The 24,477-nt window shown below is 36.2% G+C and overlaps 1 protein-coding gene across 2 annotated transcripts in view; it reads right to left on the bottom strand.

Annotated features, from left to right (window-relative positions):
• LIN9 (lin-9 DREAM MuvB core complex component) overlaps window positions 1–24,477 on the bottom strand; it is a 75,534-nt gene that overhangs the window by 10,243 nt on the left and 40,814 nt on the right. For both annotated transcript variants that reach the window (XM_072647692.1, XM_072647693.1), the window contains exons 5-9: window positions 20,729–20,862; window positions 14,168–14,293; window positions 6,978–7,135; window positions 2,683–2,816; window positions 256–375 (exon numbers count right to left, since the gene is read on the bottom strand). In XM_072647692.1, the coding sequence (XP_072503793.1) occupies window positions 256–375; window positions 2,683–2,816; window positions 6,978–7,135; window positions 14,168–14,293; window positions 20,729–20,862 (672 nt within the window). The remainder of the gene's footprint in view (window positions 1–255; window positions 376–2,682; window positions 2,817–6,977; window positions 7,136–14,167; window positions 14,294–20,728; window positions 20,863–24,477) is intronic.

Raw genomic sequence — 24,477 nt, 5'->3', positions numbered from 1 at the left:
TTTTAGTATTTCAGATACAGAACAAATTTCTTTATTCCAAATTCCATTTCACTGAAATCCTAATATGATGAAAAATATTTCTAAGTATTTCCTAACTGTTCAAAATTCAATTATTCTCCTTATAGAATAAAATAATTTGAGTAACTTGTTAGGACATATCATCTATATTCCATATTAATAAGTATGTACACTAAATTACTGAAATCTCACAGCATGAACACAAAACACTGATAGAATTTTCAAAACATCACTTACTGTAATTGGCGACTGGAGAGGAGGAGTGTAATGTAACCGTGGTGGAGTCATGAAAAATCGAGAAGGCCGCTGTTTTTGTCCAAAGGCTGCAATTGGCATTGTTTCATGAGGTTCGTTGCTCTTTTGGGAGACGGAAAATGCTTCATGTTAATTTCTATGAAAGTTCAAAACATGCTACCAGTAATTTAAGGTTCACAGAATTTATATTATTATGTAATCAGTACACTAATTAGGTCAGAGCTTACCTGTTAACGTGTTCAATAAGTCAAAGATCAAGAGTTTAACTTTTCTCAAGAGTTTGTAAATCATGCTTTTTTGGGGATAAGAAGTTGTATCAACTAAAAAGAGTGGGTAAATTTTCATTAGAAAATTTAAGACAGACACAGGTATTCTATGGCAACCTTAAGAGGTTTCTAGGTCAGTCCACATGTAGATATTTTTCTAATGAAAACCAAAGTAAAGGTTTTTCTGTCTAGGGAGGAATATTTGTTAGTTCTATGAAGAAATTACATGGATAAAAGAAATCCTTTCTTGGAAAGCAAATGTGAAGACTTGATCTATTAACTGTGATAACCCTAAGGTTAGTATACACTGACCTATAATCAGAGAGGGCTTAGAAAAGAGAGTTATTAATTCTGCAGGGAAGCAAAATTAGATCACTAAGTATTAAATATAATCATTTGTAATGTTATAAACAGTTATAATAAAAAATGATTTATTAAAAGTACAATCATCAAAGCCTCTTCCCCCTCTAAAAGTAGATGGGTGAAGCCTTCAAAGCTTAAATAAGTATGATTTACTTTTTGAAAACATGGCTATTTTCTTCTCTTTTTGTTTCAAAAGTTAAATAACCTATTTCATAGATGACAAATTCATGTCCTTGGCTTTTATCAATATTGTCATCAAGAACTAAATGCAGCACCAGGCTGAAAATTGATCTTTCAACTTACAGCATAATGCTTAACAGCATAAAAAAAGCTACAGCTTACACTCTCTTTTTTGGGGAGGAGGACACGTGATTACAATAATATGAGACTCTGCCAATGCAGACTGGCAATTTATTTTTAACTTGTAGTTAAGAGAGTTTCTTGGATCCCTAGCTTTCTTTAAGTCTCAGCTAACGTCCCATCTTCGCAAGAAGCTTTTCCCGGTTCCGCTTAATCTCAGTGACTTCCCTTTGAGATTTTCTGCAATTTATCTTATTTATGTCTTGTTTGTACATAATTGTTTAAATGCTGTCTCCCTTATTATAATGTGAACTCCTTTAGAGCAGGGACTGGGTTTTGTTTATTTGGTTTTTGCCTCACTCTGTAATCCTAAAGCTTAGCACAATGCCTGGAAGATAACAGGTACTTAATAAATGTTTGCTGACAGTTCATTCCTAAGAAAGGCAAAATATAATTATTTTCGTTATTTGAAATCAATTCATCCCAAATTAATTTTAAGGACCATTAACTTGGAGATTATTTTTTTAGGAATAAGTAACATAAATAATGATTCATATGAGCTCATAATACACTCAGTATAAAGTTGCTGAACTCTGACCATCACGATCATGAAACAATAATCTATCAACTTAGTAGAAAGAGTACTTGACCACTGTATGTGGGTCCAGTTTGTCCATTAATTAGCTCTATGATCTTGGATATAATAGGAATATAGACAGGAACTAGCCTTGTGACTTCAATGGAATTGGGAATTCCCTGGTAAGGAAGTTCCCCCATCAATGCAAGTCAGGCCTTTCTCTCTCAGAGAGCTGCCTAGAGCACTGAGAGGTTGAATGGCCCAGGGTCACATAGTCAGGATGCATCAGAGGCAGAACTTGAACCTAGACCTTCCTAGCTACCTATTCCATAAGCCACATTGCTTCTCCTTAGATTTATTACTTGTCTTTATGCCTCAATTTACTCAAATCTCCAAAATCACAAAAACAAAAAACAAAATAAACGAAAAAACAAAAAAAAAATAGTTTCTTATTCCTATGAAAACAGGAAACAAGATACAGGAGAACATATTTAAAAACAGAATATTTAACACCAATACAAGGTACTTTTATCCTTGAGACTTGCACAGGACCTAGACTAACAGGCTTTGAGGTATAATCCTAAAGACTTTAGAGTCACTACACATTTAAACCCTAATTTGGGTAATGGAACACAGCTGGAGTTTACCCCTATCTACATAAAGGAACCTGGGAGCTGCAGAACATTCAAGCCGACTGTGGGACTGTAGGACTTCTCTGTAGATTCCTATCCCTCACCTCTGTAGTTCTATGTAGTCCCAAAGAACAGGACTATGAATTTACTAATCACTCTTCCCATGCATTCTCAAATTTTAGATCAAGAAATATGACTTATGTGAATATTTTATATTAACATGTAATATAAAATTTATATTAACATACGTAATACTAGAAATTCTACTCACCAGAACTTCATAATCAGGGACAGTATGGGTTCCAAGTCCTGCTCTATCAAACGTAACTCTATAAGTAGCATTAAGTGTGTCTACAGCATCTATCTGTCCAGTAAAGAGGCCATCATGAACACCACGCAATCGCGCTGAGAAATGAAATAAAAATATAATAATGGTTGGAGGATGCACAGAATCTTTAAAATAAAACTTTATTACATATATTTTATACACTTCATATATATATAAATGTAAACACCAAGATTTATACTATTTAATGCCATTTCAAAGATGGTATTAGGACTAAAAATCATGGAAATTACTTTTTAAAAGGGAAGTCAATGATCAGTTGTCTTGATAATACTTTATGATATGTGTATATCTCAATGATATAGTTTGCCTTGTGGAAAACTATAAAATAGTCACAAAAGGACAAACTGAGGGTTGATTTAAATGACCTCTAAGAGTTCTTGAGCTCTAAATCTATGATCCTATGACTTCTGTTAAGTACATGCACTTTCAATGCAGTTGAAGTCAAAAGTTTATTAAATATGATATATGCAGAGCACTATGCTAGGTAGTGGGGGAGATCAACATATAATTAAGCTAAAGTACCTACCTACCTCCTTTATGGAGTTTATATTTAGTAGGGGCATGTGTCACATACAGACAAAAATTAAATATTTTGTAAATGTGTTAGAAGAGTATGAAAAGCTACTGCAGTACATGAAAGTTATTTCTGATATTTCACAGTAAAACTGAGGGTTCCACCAGTAACTTGCTATGAATTCAAACATACTAAATGCATCAGACAAACCCAAATGTAAATTCATTCTTCATTTCAAATATGAAATGACGAATCGCAAAAACTGTAAGATTCTATTAGTAAAAGGAGCTTTTTTGATATGGAATATTATGTAGCACTGAGTGATCAATCAGTATCCTGAGCTTTAGGACTGACAGGTCCTCTAAAAACCTATCTAAATCTTAAGTGTACATTTACTTATTGACACTTCTGTGTCTTCTCTCACTTCTTGTTGTCCTCTTAATATAGTTATCCCATGTGAAGATTATATCCCAGAGCACCAAGAAGTTCGGTGAATTGTCCATGGTCATACTCAGCATGTGGCAGAGGAGGGTCTTGAATATAGGTCTTCCTATATTCTCTGGACAGTTCTCTATCCATTATGATACACTAATTTAATAAATGATCATCACCCTTTGCCCACTCGAATTTCTGTTCAATTTGTTCTAAAACCGCTTTCCTTTAGAACCCTTCCTCTAATATTTACCAAGATACTTCCTTACATACCTCTGTATGAAACATAATAATAGGTCTACCTCCTTTAGGAAATGCTCTCTGATTAATACTGTCTATTCTCTAATCACAATACAATCACTAACCTACCTTTCCTTCTCAAAACCACACTTGTTATTTACTAAATTTTTATTCATATATATCAGCTAGGTGATGCAGTGGATAGAGCACCAGTGCAAGAGTCAGGAGGATCTGAGTTCAAATCTCACCTCAGACACTTGACACTCACTAGCTGTGTGACCTTGGGCAAGTCACTTAACCCCAACTGCCTCATCCTGGGTCATCTCCAGTCATCCTGATGAATATCTGGTCACTGGATTCAGATTGCTCTGGAGGAGAAGTGAGGCTGGTGACCTGCACAGCCCTCCCTCACTCAAAACAAAGTCAAGTGCAAGTCATGTCATCATTTCTCCGATGGCATGGTCTTCTTTGGCAATGAAGGATGAACACACAGTTCATACGTATATACTTGGGTCAAATATTTATCTTCTATTCTCTATTGGATAATATAAGCTGTTTAAGTCTAGCTCAACTTGGGTGCATTTTGTGATACTTCTACAATAATGCTTTCTTATTTTATCATATTACATAGTCATTGCACTTCTGTGAAGTCACTGGTATAAATCAGAAATGTATATAAAGCTATATTAAATTAATGGAATAATTTAGTATTTATTATTCAACTACTATTTCTAATTTCAAGGAGTAAAGAAAGCAGCACTTGTAAACAAAATAAGTAAACTCAAAAATAGGTGAAAATTATTAGGATTAGAAACTATCAGGATGAGAAAATATCTAAAACATTTTTAAGGATAATTTTAGAAGTTTTGAGAGTCTTTATCTTGAGTTATTTGGCAAGTGTTAAGAAATTCTAAACTTCATCTTAGGGTTAATATTTATTAATTTGTTGAGGATGACCTTGCACAGCTCTCCCTCACTCAAAACCAAGCCAAGTGCAAGTCATCTCATCATTTCTCTGATGTCATGGTGTTCTTTGAAAACGAAGGACAAACACTGTAAGTAGACTGAGGTGCCTGAGTGGTAACCCAGCTCATCCTCTCCCTTCTGTCTCTCTCTCCCCTTCCTTTGGTGTTTACTGGCTAGATTTCCTCCCTCCCTCCCTTCCTTCCTTCTTTCCTTCTTGTTCCCAAAACCTTAAACCCAATGCACTCTGAAGACCATAAATTGGATAGCAATAGGTCCCTGCTCAAGCTCCATTTAATGGCTGGCTTAGAGTGATTATGAATAGTAACAGTTTCTCTTCCCCTCCCATTCTGATGTAGTAATTCTTTTCTTTTGCTCATTAAAAGGGTCATTCCCTGACTACTTCTTCAAGAGGAATATTCACTCGATGGAGTTACCTCCCTCAAAGTGAGTACATCAAAAGGCCTAGCCTAAAAAGGTCAAGGTCTCCCATTGCATCCTTGGTCATCTCCAGTCATTCTGATCAATATGTGGTCACTGGATCCACATGGCTCAGGAGGAGAAAGTGAGGCTGGTGACCTTGCATAGCCCTCCCTCACTCAAAACAAAGTCAGGTGCAAGTCATGTCATCATTTCTCTGATGTCATGGTGTTCTTCAAAAACAAAGGATGAACACAACAACAATTAATTTGCTGAAGTCTATTTTGAAATAAATATGGATATACAGTTAATCTTCAACATTCATCCATTTAACTTTCATGTCTTCCAGCATGTGCATGATTCTATTAGTAACCATATATTCACTTTCACATTGGCAACTGTGCACATTCACAGTTAGAGGAAAAAAATGAGAGACATAACATGCTCCAGTTTGTGGAGGATCTGGTATTCTACTGGGCACTTCACTTAAATTGTCTCTAGAATTTAGGCTCAGTCTAAAATACCTACTTCAGTTTGTTCACCCTAGCAATGTAAAGAGCTCCCTCTGCATTTGATGCATATTTTCATTGTTTATCTTTAAAACTCAAGTTTTGTGTTGCAATTATGCCAAAGTATGAGCCTTTGGGCTCTAAGACCAAGGATGCAGAGTCAGCAATGTGCTTTAGTGAGAAAGCAAAGGTGTGAAAGATAAACTTCATTCCAGACTGTCTGCAGTCTTCATCAGCTGGGAGACCCTTAAGGACCTCAAATAGCATATGAAGCAGATGTCACTGACAAATTATTTTAAGCTGGTGTGTCCTTTATGATCTACTTAAATGCTTTCCACCAGCCATGAAAGACAGAGTGTGAGAGGTGATGTTAAAATCTCATCAATCTTGGTATCTTCTGACACCAGTGATTAAAGTCCCAAGAACCTCTCTCTAGGTTTTTATTGGGGTTTACAGCATTACAGAATAGAGTACAATGCCCTTACAACACCATTTGACACAGTGGAAGAAGGCAAGATTCAAGTTAAAAAATTTTTTTGTCTTAAGATTTTTATTTGCTGTCCAGGATTTATTATACTATAGATTTCATGTGTTATAAAAAGTGAATATTATCTGAAATAAATGTTTTGGTTTTTTTTAAAAATTAAGATGTTAGCACAAAAGTAAGGATTCTAGGGAATTACCAGTGAGAAAAAATGTTTTGTATGTTACCAATTTTACTTTGTGTATTGCATTTTATGGGTGATTTCATGGTTACTGCGTTAGGAAAAGTAAATACTATCAGAATTAATGTTTTATTATAAAGAATTGCACGCAGAAAAGGGTGAAAGATTAAGTTTTTGGTGGTTGTGGGAACTTAATCTCCTATTTCCCATGGGTTCAGTGTATCAACATTTACATTTTTTGCCTCCTAGGAACATTAGTTCCATGAAAACTGAGGATTGACTATATATAATTTTTTTATTGATAACTAAAAATCACATATGTCAAACATGAAGAAGCAGTCTGACTTTAATAAATAATTGGCAAGTTTGTAAGTTTTAGCTTCTAATTTGCAATTATCTGCTCAGCTCATGCTCTTCCTGACACATTTTCAGATAACCTCTTTATTGGAGTATGGTGTATCCGCCTTCTCTTACCTGTGACCTTTGTCCCAATGACCAAAGGGAGAGGAATCTCATCAGGAAGATCTTTGAATTGGGAAACATCTGCGACCTTCCTTTGTTGTAGGAGCCGAATTTTTTGCCGTTTCTGTTTTAATGCTGCTCGTTCTTCCTCAAAAAATGCAGAAGAACACCTAGAATATATCATTAAATTACCTAATTGAATCCTGCTTATTTAATTTAAATTCTGATCTCCAAATCAAGATCTTATTGGGCCCACTATTCAACCTCATTCACAAGAAGAATGAGCTTTTATTTTTGAAAAGCATGTCTTTAAAAACAGTATCTTACCATGTAGAACAATAAGTAGGCATGGGGATTATCTACTTTTTTTACATAATCTGAAACTTGTCCAAGATTATTTGATTAAATTGTCTCTAGAATTTAGGATTAGTCTAAAATATCGACTTCATTTTTCTTTTTAAAAAATTGTTCTATAACCAGAGGGCAAAATAAATATTGATCACCTTCTGAAAGAGATCTTAAAAGGGAAATAACTAGGAATATTGTAGCCAAATTCCAGAGTTTCCACATCAAGGAGAAAATATTGCAAGCAGCTAGAAAGAAACAATTCAAGTATTGCGGAAATACAATCAGGATAACACAAGATCGAGCAGCTTCTACATTAAGGGATTGAAGGATTTGGAATAGGATATTCCAGAAGTCAAAGGAACTAGGATTAAAACCAAGAATCACCTACCCAGGAAAACTGAGTATAATACTTCAGGGGGAAAAAATGGTCATTCAGTGAAATAGAGGACTTTCAAGCATTCTTGTTGAAAAGACCAGAACTGAAAAGAAAATCTGACTTTCAAACACAAGAATCAAGAGAAGCATGAAAAGGTAAACAGGAAAGAGAAATCACAAGGGACTTACTAAAGTTGAACTGTTTACATTCCTACATGAAAAGATAATATTTGTAACTCTTGAAACTTTTCTCAGTATCTGGGTAGTTGGAGGGATTATACATACATACACACACATACACACACACAGCACAGGGTGAGTTGAATAGGAAGGAATCATATCTAAAAAAATAGAATTAAGGGGTGAGAGAGGAATATATTGGGAGGAGAAAAGGAGAAATGGAATGGGGCAAATTATCTCTCATGGAAGAGGCAAGAGAAAGCTTTTCAAATGGAGGGGAAAAGGGAGGAGGTGTGATGGAAAAAGTGAAGCTCACTCTCATCAGATTTATCTTACACTACAGGAAAGTAGGGGAGAAGGGGATATAAGCAGAGTGGGGGGGGGACAATGGAAGGGAGGGCAAATGAGAGGAGGAAGCAATTAGAAGTTAACACTCTTGGGGAGGGACAAGGTCAAGGACAAGAATAAATGGGGGGCAGGATAGGACAGAGGGAAATACAGTTAGTCTTACACAACATGACTATTATGGAAGTCATTTGCAAAACTACACATATATAGCCTATAGTGAATTGCTTCTCAGTGGGGATGGGTGGAGAGGGAGGAAGGAAGAGAAGTTGGAACTCAATCTTTTTGGAACAAATGTTGAGAATTGTGTTTGCACACAATTGGGAAATAAGAAATACAGGTAATGGGGTACAGAAATTTACCTTGCCCTACAGGACAAGAGAGAACATGGGGATAAATGAAGGAAGGGGTATGAGAAGGGAGGGTACAGTGGTAGAAGGGGCAATCAGAATGCAAGGCATTTTGAGGTAGGGAGAGGAAAGAGATGGGGAGAAAATTTGGAACTCAATATTTTGTGGAAATGAATGTTGAAAACTTAAAATAAAAAATTGTCCTATGTCTCTTCGGAACCAGGGATCATAAATACACTTACATCATATTGCAAAGAATTAAAAAAAGATTCATTATATTTAAAAGTCTGAAATGTTTTACCTAAAATAAAAGTAAAAACATTTAAGTAACTAACTATCTCTAAAGTCTGGCTGCCTCCTATGCTCAAATACTTGGGTGAACACAAAAGAACAATGAACCTTACTATTAGTAGTGGGCAGATAATAGAGAGAGGGGATATGGTGACTTGATGATACTACAAAGTGGTATTAGCAAAAGTGATAAGAAAGAAGACAGTGGACAATGAAGGAGGAGGGGGGCTGATCATGTGCTTAATATGGAAGTAGCATAGCATACTGTGCCATTAACCTTATATTAAAAATATATTTATACGGAAATTTCGACTGCAAAGCACTCTACAGATATTATTTCATTTGATCCTCACAAGAATTCTGGAAGGTCAGTGATATTGCTATCTCCATCTTACAGATTTGAGAACTGAAGCAGAAAGAGGTTAAGTGACTTGTCCAGGGTCATAAAGTTAATAAACGTCCAAAGCTGTTTGAACTCAGGTCTTCTTGATCCTGGGTCTAGCAATCTATCCACTGAGCCACCTAATTGATCCCTTAACACTAGTACTTCAAAGTATTTAAGAGAGACAGAGAGACAGAAAGAGAAGACACAGAACACATGTATACAGAGAGAGAGAGAGATAGAGTATCTCAGGGAAAATGAGAGAAGGAAGATGAGGGGATACTGCTCTATGCAACAGCTTCTTTGACATTAAGACTGAAGTAACTGGTCTCTAATGGTTTGCAACTATAATTGCTTGTTTCTTCTTTTTATGTAACCTTCCTTTATATTTTCTTTCTTGCTCTGACTTTATTCTTAATTTCCAATATTCTGAAATGATGATTGTGACAGTAATTTGTTCTGAAACTTGAATATGTCAGAGAAAAGGAATAATAAAATCACAATCATTATTAATAAATAATACTATGTCATTTCAGCCTAGACAAGTAGGATGAAAGATAAAAAGAAAAAGAAATTGTTACACATAAGTGAATAAAGGACAAATGAAAATGTAGACATTTTTTAAAAAATTAAAGCAGTATAACAAAGTAGTAAAATGATGAGTAGTAACATTCCAATGGGCAGGAATGAGAAAAAGTGTTACTATATGTGATCAAACATACAAAGTTTAAAGCAAAAGTGCTATGAGAGAGTGCTCTAAAATAATTACCCCCAATGGGTAGAGACAGGTAGTGTTTGATAAAGAATTTGGATTATTCCTAGAGCCTATTAAATTGGGTAGAACAGTTCTCTAAAATCTGTAGAACCTACTACAAAGATAGGTGGAATTATCTGAATAAAGTTTTATGAGGTCAGTCTTTTCTATACCAGAGAGCTGATGAAATTCTTTGTCTACTTCCACCTCCAAAATGAAACACACAACACAGGAAATTGGAAAAAAATTACAAAAATCGAGCAAATAAATAATTCAGAAGAGAGACTTAAGAGTTGGGATTATCACATAAGATAAGGATAAGGGTCTCTTAGAAGGGAGACAGCACAAAAGAGAGAAAATCCATTGAAACAATGGCTGGAAATTTCCAGTGTTTACTAATGACATCTGCTTCTTCAGGTTCTGACCATCTCAAATGACTTGTGATTATTATGTGAGTGAGTGTAAAAAGAGTATAAAGAAAGTGTCAGGAGGAAAATTTCAGGGGGCAGCAAGATAAAGGTCGGGGCATGGGGTGGGGTGGGTCAGAGCCAAGATGGAGAAGCAGAAAGACAGATCTGTACAAGCTCTCCCCCTTAGCCCATAAAACACTTGTAAAAAATGACTAACTAAATTCTAGAGCAGCAGAAGCCACAAAACAGCAGAGTGAAAGAGATTTCCAGCACAAGGTAGCTTGGAAGGCCAACAGCAAAAGTCTATCACACAGGGCGCGGAGCAGAGCAGAGCGCTGCCTGGCCTTGGCTGCGCAGCTGGGACAGGACAGGAGCAGGCTTCAAGGTGCTGCTGACAGCAGCTGCGATTCCCAGATTCCTCAACCCACAAACTCCAAAGGCAGCTTCAAAGATCAGTGGGAAAGCTCTTTCACCTGCGTGAGAAAGGAATGCAGTGGGGCAGTGGTCTAGCCCTGGCCCCAGGCGGTGGCAGCTTCCATGGTTGGAACCCTGGCCTAAAAACCCTAGGGGAATTGAGCTGCTGATCTGGATCTCAGCCCTGAGGAGGAGAGCTGGCTGACGTGGTGGAGATGGAGGCAGTTGGGGAGAGGGAATTCTACTGGCAGATCCTGGGCAGAAAATAGTGCTTGTAGTTGCTCCTAGACCAGAGAGCAGTTCAGGAGAGGAGTAAACTCCTCTCCCTTGATTGTGCCACCTTGGAGGAACTGAGAACTTACAGGTGCCCAGAGTATACCCTCCAATTGACAAAAAACTCAAAAGTCAAGTAACTAGCTGGGAAAACGCCTAAAAAAGAGAAAAAGAGTAAGACAATAGAAGGTTACTTTCTTGCTGAGCAGGTATTTTCTTCCATCTTTTTGGATGAGGAAGACCTAAAAGTCAAGGCTTCTGCATCCAAAACCTCCAAAATAAATATGCAGTGGTCTCAGGCCATGGAAGAGCTCAAAAAGGATTCTGAAAGTCAAGTAAGAGAGGTAGAAGAAAAATTAGGAAGACAAAAGAGAATGATGCAAGAAAATGATGAAAAGCAAGTCAACAGCTTGCTAAAAGAAACAAAAAAAAAAATGCAGAAGAAATTAATACCTTTAAAAATATACTAACCCAAATGGCAAAAGAGGCCCAAAAAGCCAATGAGGAGAAGAATGCTTTAAAAAGCAGAATTAGCCAAATGGTAAAAGTTCAAAAGTTCACTGAAGAAAATAGTTCTTTAAAAATTAGAATGGAGCAGATAGAAGCTAATAACTTTAGGAGAAACCAAGAAATTACAAAACAAAACCAAAAGAATGAAAAAATGGAAAGTAATGTGAAATATCTCATTGGAAAAACAACTGACCTGGAAAATAGATCCAGGAGAGACAATTTAAAAATTAGGGGACTACCTGAAAGCCATGATCAAAACAAGAGCCTAGACATCATCTTTCATGAAATTATCAAGGATAACTGCCCTGATATTCTGGAACCAGAGAGTAAAATAAATATTGAAAGAATTCACCAATCACTTCCTGAAAGAGATCCCAAAAGAAAAACTCCTAGGAATATTGCAGCCAAATTCCAGAGTTCCCAGGTCAAGGGGGAAATATCGCAAGTAGCCAGAAAGAAATAATTCAAGTATTGTGGAAATACTTGATACAGGATAGAGGATAACACAGGATCTGACAGCTTCTACATTAGGGGATCGAAGGGCTTGGAATTTGATATTCCAGAAGTCAAAGGAACTGGAATTAAAACCAAGAATCACCAACCCAGCAAAACTGAGTATAATATTTCAAGGGAAAAAATGGTCATTCAATGATATAGAGGACTTTCAAGCATTCTTGATGAAAAAGACCAGAGCTGAATAGAGAATCTGACTTTCAAACACAAGAATCAATAGAAGAAAGAAACGGTAAAAAGGAAAGAGAAATCATAAGGGAATTACTAAAGTTGAACTGTTTACATTCCTACATGGAAAGATAATATTTGCAACTCTTGAAACTTTCCTCAGTATTTAGGTGGTTGGAGGGATTAAACACACACACACACACACAGCACAGAGTAAGTTGAATAGGAAGGGATGATATCCAAAAAAATAAAATTAAGGGGTGAGAGAGGAATATAATGGGAGGAGAAAGGGAAAAATGGAATGGGGCAAATTATCTCATAAAAAAGGCAAGAAAAAGCTTTTTCAATGGAGGGGAAAAGTGGGGAGGTGAGAGGGAAAAAGTGAAGCTTACTCTCATCACATTTAGCTTAAGGAGGGAATAACAGGCACACTCAATTTGGTATGAAAATCTATCTTATTCTACAGGAAAGTGGGGGAGAAGGGGATAAGTGGAGTGTGAGGGGATGATAGAAGGGAGGCCAAATGAGAGGAGGGAAGTAATTAGAAGAAAACACTTTGGGGAGGGATAAGGTCAAAAGAGCGAATAGAATAAATGGGGGGGGGCAGGATAGGATGGAGGGAAATACAGTTAGTCTTACACAGCATGGCTATTTTGGAAGTCTTCAGCAAAACTACACATATATAGTCTATATTAAATTGCTCGCCTTCTCAGTGGGGATGGGTGGGAAAGGAGGAAGGGAGAGAAGTTGGAACTCAAGGTTTTAGGAACGAATGTTGAATATTGTTTTTGCATGTAACTGGGAAATAAGAAATACAGGTAATGAGGTACAGAAATCTATCTTGCCCTACAAGAAAAGAGAGAAGATGGGGATAAGGGACGGGAGGGGTGTGACAGAAGGGAGGGTAGATTGGGGTAAAGGGTAATCATAATCCAGGGTGATTTGGGGTGGGGGGAGGGGAGAAATGTGGAGAAAATTTGAAACTCAAAATCTGAAATGAATGTTGAAAACTAAAAATAAATAAATTGGAAAAAAAATGGAATGTATCAGGGTAAATGAAACTTTATGATTAATAAATCTTTGAAATTCCATGTTCACTGATCATTTGTCCTACATAATCTCACCCTGATTTTATTTCACACTCTAATACTGGCTGGACGTTTGACATTAGATTGAATAGCTGACAAAATGACACTATAAATCAAACAAAAATTGACCCCATGTCAAAAATACTAAGTTTAAACACTAGATATTTTTGAAGACAAAGAACAATAATAAAACATTAACAACTTGACAGAAAATATTTTAAAATTTATGTCTGTACTTCTGATACATAAATTAGGAAAACTAAATTGCATCTTAATTAGCCAATTAAATAGATTTAATAGGCTTCAAGTTTTCTCACTAATAAAAATAGAGAAATTTCTATGTAGAATCCCATTATGGACAGTGCAACAGAACAGGAAGGATTAATGCAAACCCTAGAATTTCTCAATAAAATTAGCATAAAATATCCTTACTTAAAAAACTCCCCAACACTGCACCATAAAAGAGTTAAGTCATTTTATATAAATTAACAATTCTCAAGTACAACCTAGGTTGACTTCAGGCATTTATTAGAGTAAAATGAAAAAAGTTTATTTGTGGAAAAGTTCTGCAGAAGATAAAGAACTTCAGGGAAGACGGTAACAGGCAGCATCACATCAAGGTAACCTTTAGTCAGGGGGATCTCGTTATTTATAATATTTTAAAACAGAGTTAATAAAATATATTTAGCATATAAGAATGCAATCTCAAAGTTAATGGTATGGTATGAATTATTACACATATAGTTTTAATGTTAACTAATCAATTTAAAACTAAACAAAAAACCACAATTATATTTTTACCTCCGTGGTTTTCCCATCAGCCGTCTAATTTTTCCCCATTCCACTCTTGTTAACTTTCGGGTCTTCAGATTAGGAAAAGACTCTTTCAGACAGACACAAAAGTCATTATCTCCTTCAAATAGTGGTCTGTTAAAACAAAGGTGACATTTTAATGATTTTCAAGTAATTGACTACATTCTTAAAATGAATAACAAACAACGCACACTAACTTTCTATCATTCTATTAGTTAAATGCTAAACTTTTCATTATAAAAATAACTGCTATTGCTACTATGCATTAATAATAATAGCTAGCATTATTATACGGTGCTTGAAGGTTTGCAAAACACTTTACACATAACTCATTTGATCTTCACAACAACCCTGAGAGGTAGCTGTTATTACCCTCATTTGTCAGATGAGGAAAGTAAAGTGTCTGAATAAATGACTCAAAATGCTTTCCTTAAGACATATTAGTCACTGACACTTGTTCTGTTAGACTCAGAAGCTCCATAGGGATTATTATCCATGACAAACCAGTTTGCTCTTGTTGTTTTTGTGTCATTCGGTCATATTCTACTCTTCGTGACCTTGTGGACCATCTGTCCATGGAGTTTTCTTGGCAAAGATACTAGAGTAGTTTGCCATTTCCTTCTCCAGTGAATTAAGGCAACAGAGGTTAAGTGACTTACCCAGGGTCACATAACTAGTAAGTAAGCCTCTAACTCACATTTGAACTCAGGTCTTCCTGACTCCAGGTCTAGTGCTCTGTCCACTGAGCCACTTAGCTGCCTCCTGAACAGACCATATCACTAATTTAAAATTAACTACAAATATATTTAATGTGCACTCCTGAAGAAAGCATATATTTTCTTGGCTTAAGGATCATGTCTTAGCTTAGTTATGATGTCAATGAAATTCCCAGATGTGAGAAAGAGATGACTTCAAAACTGCCTCAAGCCCACAATTCACAGCAATTAATCAACAAGTATTTACCTGTATAATAAGTCTACACTTACTATGGACGAGGCACTCTGCTAGGCAGCAGTGGGAGGTGGGGGGGTCAGGGGAGGACAACAAAAACAAAAAAGAAACAGTTCCTGACTTTGCAGAGTTTACATTCTATTAGAGGAAATAACATGTACATGTCTAAGTATAATACAAAATAAAGATATAAATAGAAGGTTTAGGAGGAGGGGTAAAGGGGGAAGATCACTGGAAGTTGAGAGGATCAGAAAAGGCCTCATAGAGAAGAGTGGTGCTTAAGATATGTTTTGACAGAAACAAGAAGTTTGAGGAGGGCTGTGGCATGTGAGGAACAGAAAGGCAAAGTGAATGAAGGGAAGTCCTGTAGGAGATTAACTGAGTCCTAGACATCTAAGAGTGTGTGATTGATTAATGATTCCAGGAGTTTTGACTGGCTCCTGAGAGTCCCAGTGGAACTGGGAAGACTTGAGTACCACAAGTAATGTTCTCATTACTGTGACCAACAGAAGTTAAATGCTTCATAGAGGAAGGGTAGATTTGGAAAGTGAATAGCTAGTAAAGAAGATGGCAACTTAGAAATAAGTTTGGCTTTCTGGAACACGGTTTAAAATGCAGGAATGCTGGGATCTTGACTTGGAGAGCATACAGAAAAAGAACCACTAAAAATGGACTAAAAATGCCAGTAATCCTATAAATCTAATCAAATGGGTTTTTCCCATTGGGCTTCACTAATTTTGAAATGTTATGATTTTTCCATCACACTCTCCAAAAATTCATCATTGGGAAATCTCACCATCTCACAAGAACTAATTAATTAATCTTGTTACTTTCACCTAATCAAAGGCTGCCCCTCTGATTTGAAGGTGGAACTACAAAATCCTTCAATCATAGAGGGCACAGGACAGACATCTCAAAGATGTGTTATTTCCCACCTGGCTGCACTCATTTTGGAATGCTTTGAGACATCAAGCCATCTTGTGAGTACATCCCCATTTCCCTGTTCCATCTCCTTTTCAGCTTTCTTTTATGTATAATCTTTCCTCATTAGACTGTAAGCCTGACTTGAAAGCAGGGACTGTTTTTCTTATTTGAATCCTCAGTGCTTAACACAGTGCCTGCCATACTGTAGGTACTAAATGTTTAATGACCATTAACTGACTTTAAATGACGGAGAAAACTTTACCTATGTCTAGCCCCACCCCCACAAGAAACAGTATAGAGAAGATGCCAAGACATGAATAAAACAAAACCCAAGAAATTAGACACTAATAATGACTTGCCTCAGATGCTGACACAAAATAAATTATAATTAAGAAATAAAGTACAAATATATAGACAAATAACAGGAGTACATAAGAGCAAAAGTCATTCTCCAATATTTAAGAGATGATGAAGAAATCATCCTCAAAATAAGAATTACAGGCTATTAACAACCATTTCTTTCTTAGCTCTGCTTCAGACTCTCTAGACTTCACCACCATTCCTCAGCTGCCTTCCCACCCTGGATATCTTCTGAGGTCTACATTTTGGGGAGGGGTCCAAGCCAGCCATCTTTCATTCCTTTCCCAGTCTGCTTCTGACTCTAGAATTTTTACTCCACTCCAATCCCCATGCAGGTACAGGGAAGAAAAGGGGGTTGGAGGGAATCAGAATGCGAACTCCTTGGTGGCAGATACTGTCTTAATTTTTGTTTGTTTTTGTATCCCTAGTGCTTAGCACAATACCTGGCACATAGTAAATGCTTAATAAATGTTTACTGACCTTATGAGAATGTTTCAAATCATTAATAATAACAGAAATGCAAATCAGAACAATCCTGAAATTTTACTTCAAAACCAGTAAGTTGGCGGATAACCAAAGATTAGTCAATGCTGGAGAGGTTGTAGAAAGATAGGTACACTGATGCATTGTTGGTGGAACTGTAAATTGATCTGATCAGTCTAGAAAATAATTGGAATAATGTGAGTAAAGTAATTAAAATATTTGTATCCTTTGACCAAGAGATTCTTCTTCTAAGGCATATACTCCCCCCTCAATAAGGTAAATAAAAAAAATGAAAGCTCCAAAAACACCAACATTTTTGGAAATAAAGTAGATACCGATTAATTGAGGGGAAAACTGAACAAATTGTGACGCATAAATGTAATAGAATATTACTGTGCAGCAAAAACGACGAACAAGATGAACACAGAAAAACATGGATAAAGACTTACATGAAAAAGTCCAAAATGATGTAAGCAGAGTCAGGAAAACATTACACAAAATGACTACAACAAAAATGGTGAAAAACAGGAATCACAAAACAATTGAAATAGAATACTGCAAAGTAATAAAAAAAAAACACGCACGATCTCAGAAGAGACAGGAGAAGACATTTCTCCCTGTTCCACTGCAGCAGTCAGGGGCCATGAGTATGGGACATTACATAAAAGACATCAGATTTTTCAATATGTTCTCTCTTTTTTTAATGCTTTGTTTTAAGTAATGGATCTCTGGGAAGGAGGAAAAAGAATACAAGAAGAAATCTAGACAATATAAAAACAGAATATATCACAAAAATCCATGTTTAAAAAGTAAGATTAACCGGAGATCCTAGTGCAAGAAGACAAATTTGGTCTCATAGATACAACTGGCAGAAGAGGATTTACAATTGGAATACGGAAGGGTGGGGTATTCCTTGCACCAAAGGAATGACAAGTAAAAAGATGTAAGAGTAGTATTGACTACTAAAAAGAAATATTTGAAAATAGAATAGGAATAGGAGAAAACTATAGATAAAAGGAACTTGGATGAAGATCAGTAGAAGCAAGACAGAAGACATCGTCAAAATATAGTTCTCCAGAGATAAAAGGAAATGGATGAGTTTGGGAAAGAAATCACAATCCTGGCACAGAAGAATAATATAAGAATCACAAAGAACTTGAACTTCCTGGACACTTAATTTCATACCACATTTATTAAGTAGTTATCTTAGAATAGGTACTATGTTAGATGCTAAGAATACAAAGATAACTGGATAGAACTCTCTTCCCAAAGCAGAATAGTCATCTATTTGTTGACTTACTGATAACTTGATTCTTTTTAAGATTAAATTTGTTTTCAATTATGAAAAATTATTTTTTCTCCTTCCCATTTCCCCTCAATACCATGGGAAAAGAAAAAGGAAAAAGAAAATCCTTGCAACAAGTAAATATAGTCAAGCAAAACAAATTTTCATATTGGCCATGTCCAAAATTGTGTGCTTCATTCTGCATGTAAGTCCATCACCTCTTTAAAAAGAAGAGTAACCGACAAGTGAAACTACTGTTCTCAGTGTAATTCTTGCCACAAAAGAAAGGGTGGGGGATGTTTTACATTGGTGGGTGAAGTGGAAATGATGCTATTTTATTTGTGGTGAAGTGACCACACTATCTGAAAATTTATGATTAAAAAAGGAAAAACAAGTCTAGTCTGATATGTAGCCTATACTTAAGAAAAGCTAATTTCAAAGGTTCAGAAAAAGGATAAGCAGAATCCCTTCAGTTCTGGAATACAGCTCTTAACGGGTATGTCTTACTGAATAAAAAAGAGATACCTTTGTATATTCTCTGTAGCACTATTCAGTCTCTAGCCTGCCCATGAAGAATAGGAGGCTCTTAAGAATAAAATTATGAAAACACAGAGAAAAAACAACTCTGATGATGAGCAAAAGGGAGAGCTGTCTAAAGAGGTCAATGAGAATGCCAGTGAATTAATCAATCAAATATAAGTTTCAAAAGCTATGTACATAAGATGGGAAAATGTCCCAATTCTCACATTCCATTTAAAAACAATCAACCTCACAAGTAAACGACAGGAGAGGAATGATTGAAAAAATTAAAGTTTATCTGAAAAAATTCTGCAAGTGCAATTAGGGCAATGGATGGAGCACCAGTACCGGTGTTGGGAAGATCAGAGCATATCTGGCACATAATTACTAGCTCTATGACCCTGGACAATTAACCTCTGTTTGCCTCAGTTTCCTCCACTGTAAATAGAAATAATAATAGTACCTACCTCCCAAGGTTGTTGTGAGGATCAATTGTAAAGTGCCTAGGAAAGTGCTTGGCACATAATAAACATTATGTTTATAAACAAATATGTATGTATATATATATATACACACACACACACACACAAATATAAATGTTACTGATGATGGTGCTGATGATGATGAATCCAAAAATGTTAATAGGACCTTAGGTTGTATTAAGAAAAGCAGAGCGGATAGGATTATGAAAGTGATAAGCCTATTGTAGTATGCTCCAGCCCTACTACATGACCCAATATTGTCTTCAATCCTGGCTGTTATAATTTGGGAAAGCTAGACAGAATGTTTCCGAAATAGGCCAATAAGAACAGTGAAGGCCTAGAGATTATGCTATATGAATTTCAGCTGAAGGAACAGGGGTTCTTTAGGCTGAAAAGAAGACTTAGAGATGGGAGGAACAAGCTATGGTAGTAGTCATAAAGCATTTGAAAGAAGAGACTTGTTCTCCTTGGCCTCAGAAGACAGAATCTTACAAAGGCAACTGACAGAAGTTCTAGAGAGGCATACTTCTGTGACTGATTCAAGGAAAATGTTCTTAACAACAAGAGCTACTCTCTGTTATCACACTCGGGTCTCTTTTAGTGTTGAGATTCTGCGATTTTGGTTCTGTGATTCAGGTAAAACATTCCCCTCAATAATCTTTCCAAACCATTAGAAACCTGAAGAAAGGCAAGAAACCATCTCACTCACAAGCATCTAAAACCAGGAACCAATCTAGGCCCAGAAATCATTCTACTTCTTAACACAAAGTAGCTGTGAATTCTTGGAGACTGATCCAATTCAAATCTAAATCTTCATGGGACTCAAAGTTTCTAGGCTAGTGTGGAATTAGGTTGTCAGGTGGGTGACCAATAAATCAGAGAAGTTAGAAAATAGTGATTAGTCCACAAAACATATTTCTAGCAAGTGACTATCAAAATCTTCACAATTTTTCCCATAGTTCTTATGGCTGTGTGGTCAAGTTTCAATCAGATATTACCCAATTCTTCTTATTTTCTATATAGGACACCTATTAGCAAGGTCTTTAAGTACTTTTTTTTGAAAAAAGTAAAAATATTTTCCAAAATGCTATCCGAATAATTTTTATCATCAAACATGTCTGTATTAACTAACATAAACCCCAAGAAAATAATTTTTCACTACAGATATTAATCTGTCTTTGAAGAACTGACAGAATGTTCATTTTTTAATATCTCTAATACTGTTCTTTAAAAATTACATCACAAAAATACTTTCATTCAATTCATCAACAGATCTTCCAACTCCTCCCTCCAAAAGGGAGAAAGAAAAATCAAGACAACTATGGGTAAAGTAGAGGGTTTATTTGAGGAGGAACACAAAATTTTATCAAAAAGGACTGAAGAAAATAACCATTTATTAAGCACCTACTATGAATATAGTAATTTAAAAATTATCTCATCTAAAAAAGAATACTAAGGACCAAACAACTATAGATAAGGTTTCAATTTATAATGCTTAAAAAACTTAAATTTATAGTTCAAATTAGTAAAACATATAATACATACTTATCTATATTTGAATAGAACCATTCATATATACACCACTTGTGTGCTTTAGGAAGTTTGAGAAGGTTACGTAGACGGAAGCCAATCTTCTGTGAGGCTTTCTTGTCTGGTGTTGACATTGTTGCTGTGAATTTCTAGGAAATGAAAAGCAGAGATTATTTGAAATTCAGTTTCCTAACTGAAGATATCTGCAATCCTTTGTAGAAAAGGCAAACAGTTCTGTAAAACTTTATAAAATATTCAAAATTCCTAAGTTTAAATTTTTTATTAATATGAGTTTTGATTACTTCATTCTAATTTAAGGTCTGAATGAAAATAAAACATATCATGAAAATCAAAATTGATAATCACCTTATTATCCACCCCAGATAATGTTCTCATATGAAAAAGGATCCAAGATCTTATCAATGTGGGCAGTAGCTCCAATGATCTAGTTTTACTGTTCCCTTTCTATGCTGTGACTATTTCCTCCCAACAAATGGATGCCTATCCATCTATAATTCCTCATTTTGCTCCATGACCAACCCACCTACTTTTCTAGTCATATATTTGAAAAATATATTTTGTTGATTTCTTGCTTTTATATCACCTTTATTTCCAAATGTGTTTCTCATTTCTCGCCTCCCAAAGAGGGAGGCATATGACAATGGATAAAGAGGCAAGAAAAAAAAATTTCTCATTTTTATTCTTCAAATCCAGTGTTGATTTTGATCTTTGATCTAACAAGTCAATGGTGTGACTATACACAAACTAACTCTGGAATGCTGTTACCATATTTTTTTGAAGAAACTTTTTTCTAATGGAAGCAAAAAACAAACAAAAAACAAAACCCTGAAGGAAAGATTAGGTTTTAAATCAGAAAAATGTTTTTATTAGTAAATTCAAATTCTTTTTTATTTAGAGGTCATAATTTTTTATAACAAATTCCATAAGGTAGTCAAACTTTGGCTGCAGTGTAATTTCAGTAAAAGTAGATAGATGGATAGTAGAGTTGACAAAAACCAAAATGCTGGGGTTGGGGGAAGAACAAAAATTCACTATCAGCATGTTCCTATAAAAGTGAATTATCAAATGAGAAGACAAGTAATGGACAAATAAGGAACATATACAGAGACTACATACAGCCTTTATCCCTACCCTTTTCTTCCTTCAGACTCAGATCTTTTTGCCTACATACATTCTATGATTAAAAATCGTGGGGCTTTTTGAGTGTTATCGACTTCAATAGCCTTTGTTAGAGGCTATTTATTCATTCTAATCATGCTCCAATTGCCCAAGAATTTTAGAAAGCTTTGTATAGAATGGTCTTCAGACTGAGTTTACAAAGATCTTCCCCATCCATTAATAGGCCACAGACACCTTTTGTTAATTTCTAATGAGGCACTCTGAGGTGCCTTTGGGGCTTATTTTTTGAAAGAAGGTTCATGTACCAGATGAGACTCTGGGCAGCCATTTTAAAAAGCCCCCTGGCTTTTACAACCCAGATGTTGGTGCTTCTCTCTCTGGTAACGATGGATGTATTGCTTATGGTCAGACAGTTGGAAGCCCTGTCTGTTGATCTTTATTTCTCTTTCTGTATTTTCTCTGAAGTTCAGGGTGCTGACTTTTTCCCCAGAACTAAGTGAATAATATATATGCTTGATTAAAGTATATTGTTGACCCTTCAAAAGTTGCTTTTCTTTTAGAAAAGCAGATCTAAGAACCTGTAGAGCAGGCCTTCCTATGCATGCCAGGGTCCTTGCTGACACAATGTCCTCTTCTCTTGAGTCCCTATTGCTTATACTGACAATTTCACCAAGTCAAGCTTCAACCTCGGATCATTCCCATCATTCATTACCTTCCCTCCTACACATGTACTGCTAAATAAATGAAAGTGGATGTGGAGAAAGTAGTTTAACTTTTAACTATGACCACTACAAAGTTATGCTATACAATCTCAAGTGAGCACTCACTGCCTCCAAACAATCCTCCTATATCTACCTTATCAACTCACTCTCCACTGCAGAAATCCTAAAACTTCTCATTCTTTCTCAAACATTCCATGGCTCCCCATACTCTCTTAACTGAGAACTTTGCCACATATTTTACTGACAGCCCTCTGTCATCTGCACTCTTTCACTTATTTTCATTCTCTCTCTGTCTAGTGGCTTATTTTCTAATGCCTAAAAATATGCCCATATCTGCTCTATCATGAAAAACTCACTTAATCCTTCTATCTCTGCCAACAAATATCCTATATCTCTTCTATCCTTGTAGTTAACCACCTAGAAAAGACCATCTACAATAGGTACTTCTACGTTCTCTTTCACTCTCTTCTTAATCACTTACAATCCAGTTGTCAATCTTTATCATTCTATCTATTTATCAATCAATATCACTGCTCTTTCCAAAATATTATGATCTCTTAATGGCCAAATCCCGTGGCCTTTTCTCATCCTCATTCCCCTTGAGCTTTCTGCAGTCTGTGACACACCCTCATCTCTCTATGATTTCAGGACACCACCCTCTTGGTTCTCTGTCTCCTTATCAGACCACTCCTTCTGTCTACTTTGCACCATCTTCCCATGCCCTTTAACCATAGGTGTCTTTCAGGGTTCTATCTGGCCTCTCTTCTCTCTCCCTCTATACTATTTCACCTGGTGGCATCAGCTTCCATGGATTTAATTATCATCTCTATGCTGATGATTCTCAAATCTACCTATCCTGTACCAAACACTACGCTGACCTCCAATCTCACACCTCCAACTGCCTTTCAGACATCTCAAGCTATGAGTCCAACAGACATCTTAAACTCACTATGTCCAAAACAGAACTTGTTATCTTTCCCCCAACTCCTGTTCAACCCCCAATCTTCCCTATTACTGGACAGAGCACAACACCAAAGTTCAAGTCCCTTGGGTTCATAAGTGAAGAGTTATCCCAGACTCTTCACTATCTCTTGCCGCCCATATCCAATCTGTTATTAAGGCCTGTTGGTTTCACCTTTGCAACTTCTCTCATATACATTCACATATATATGAATATATGTGGCAGTCTGACACTGCCCTCATTACCTTACACCTGGACTACTGCAGTGGCTTGTAGGTGGGTCTGTCTGTCTCAAGTCTCTCCCCACTCTAATCCATTCTCCATTCAGCCACTAAAGTGATTTTCCTAAAGCATAGGTCTGATCATGTCATCCCCTTCTTTCTACTACTCAATAAACTCCAGCGGCTTCCTAATGCCTCCTGGACCAAATACAAAATGCTGTTTGGGATTCAGAACCTTTTCTAACCTACTCTCCTACCTTTCCAATTTTCTTACACCTTACTCTTCAATCTATTGACACTGCCCTCCTGGCTGTTCCATGAACAAAACAATCCATCTCTCAGCTCTAGGAATTTTCTCTTGCCCTCCCCTACGCCTGGAATGTTCTTCCCTCCTTTGCTTTGGCTACTGACCTTCCTGACTTCCTTTAAGTCTTAACTAAAATCTAACCTTCTACAGAAAATAATGGATAGAGTGCCAGGTCTGGAATCAGGAAGACCTGTGTTGAAATCTGGCCTCAGACATTTACTAGCTGTATAACCCTAGGTAAGTCACTTAACCTTGTGCCTCAGTTTCCTCATCTGTAAAATGAGCTGGAGAAGGAAATGGCAAACCACTTCAGTATCTTTGCCAAGAAACCCCCAAACAGAGTCACAAAGAGTGGGACATGACTGAAACAACTGAACAACCAAGCACAAAGCCTTCCCCAATGCCTATTAACT

This window comes from Notamacropus eugenii, chromosome 2, assembly GCF_028372415.1.
Source record: "Notamacropus eugenii isolate mMacEug1 chromosome 2, mMacEug1.pri_v2, whole genome shotgun sequence".
Lineage (NCBI taxonomy): Eukaryota > Metazoa > Chordata > Mammalia > Diprotodontia > Macropodidae > Notamacropus > Notamacropus eugenii.
This window is presented reverse-complemented; position numbering and strand designations above follow the sequence as displayed.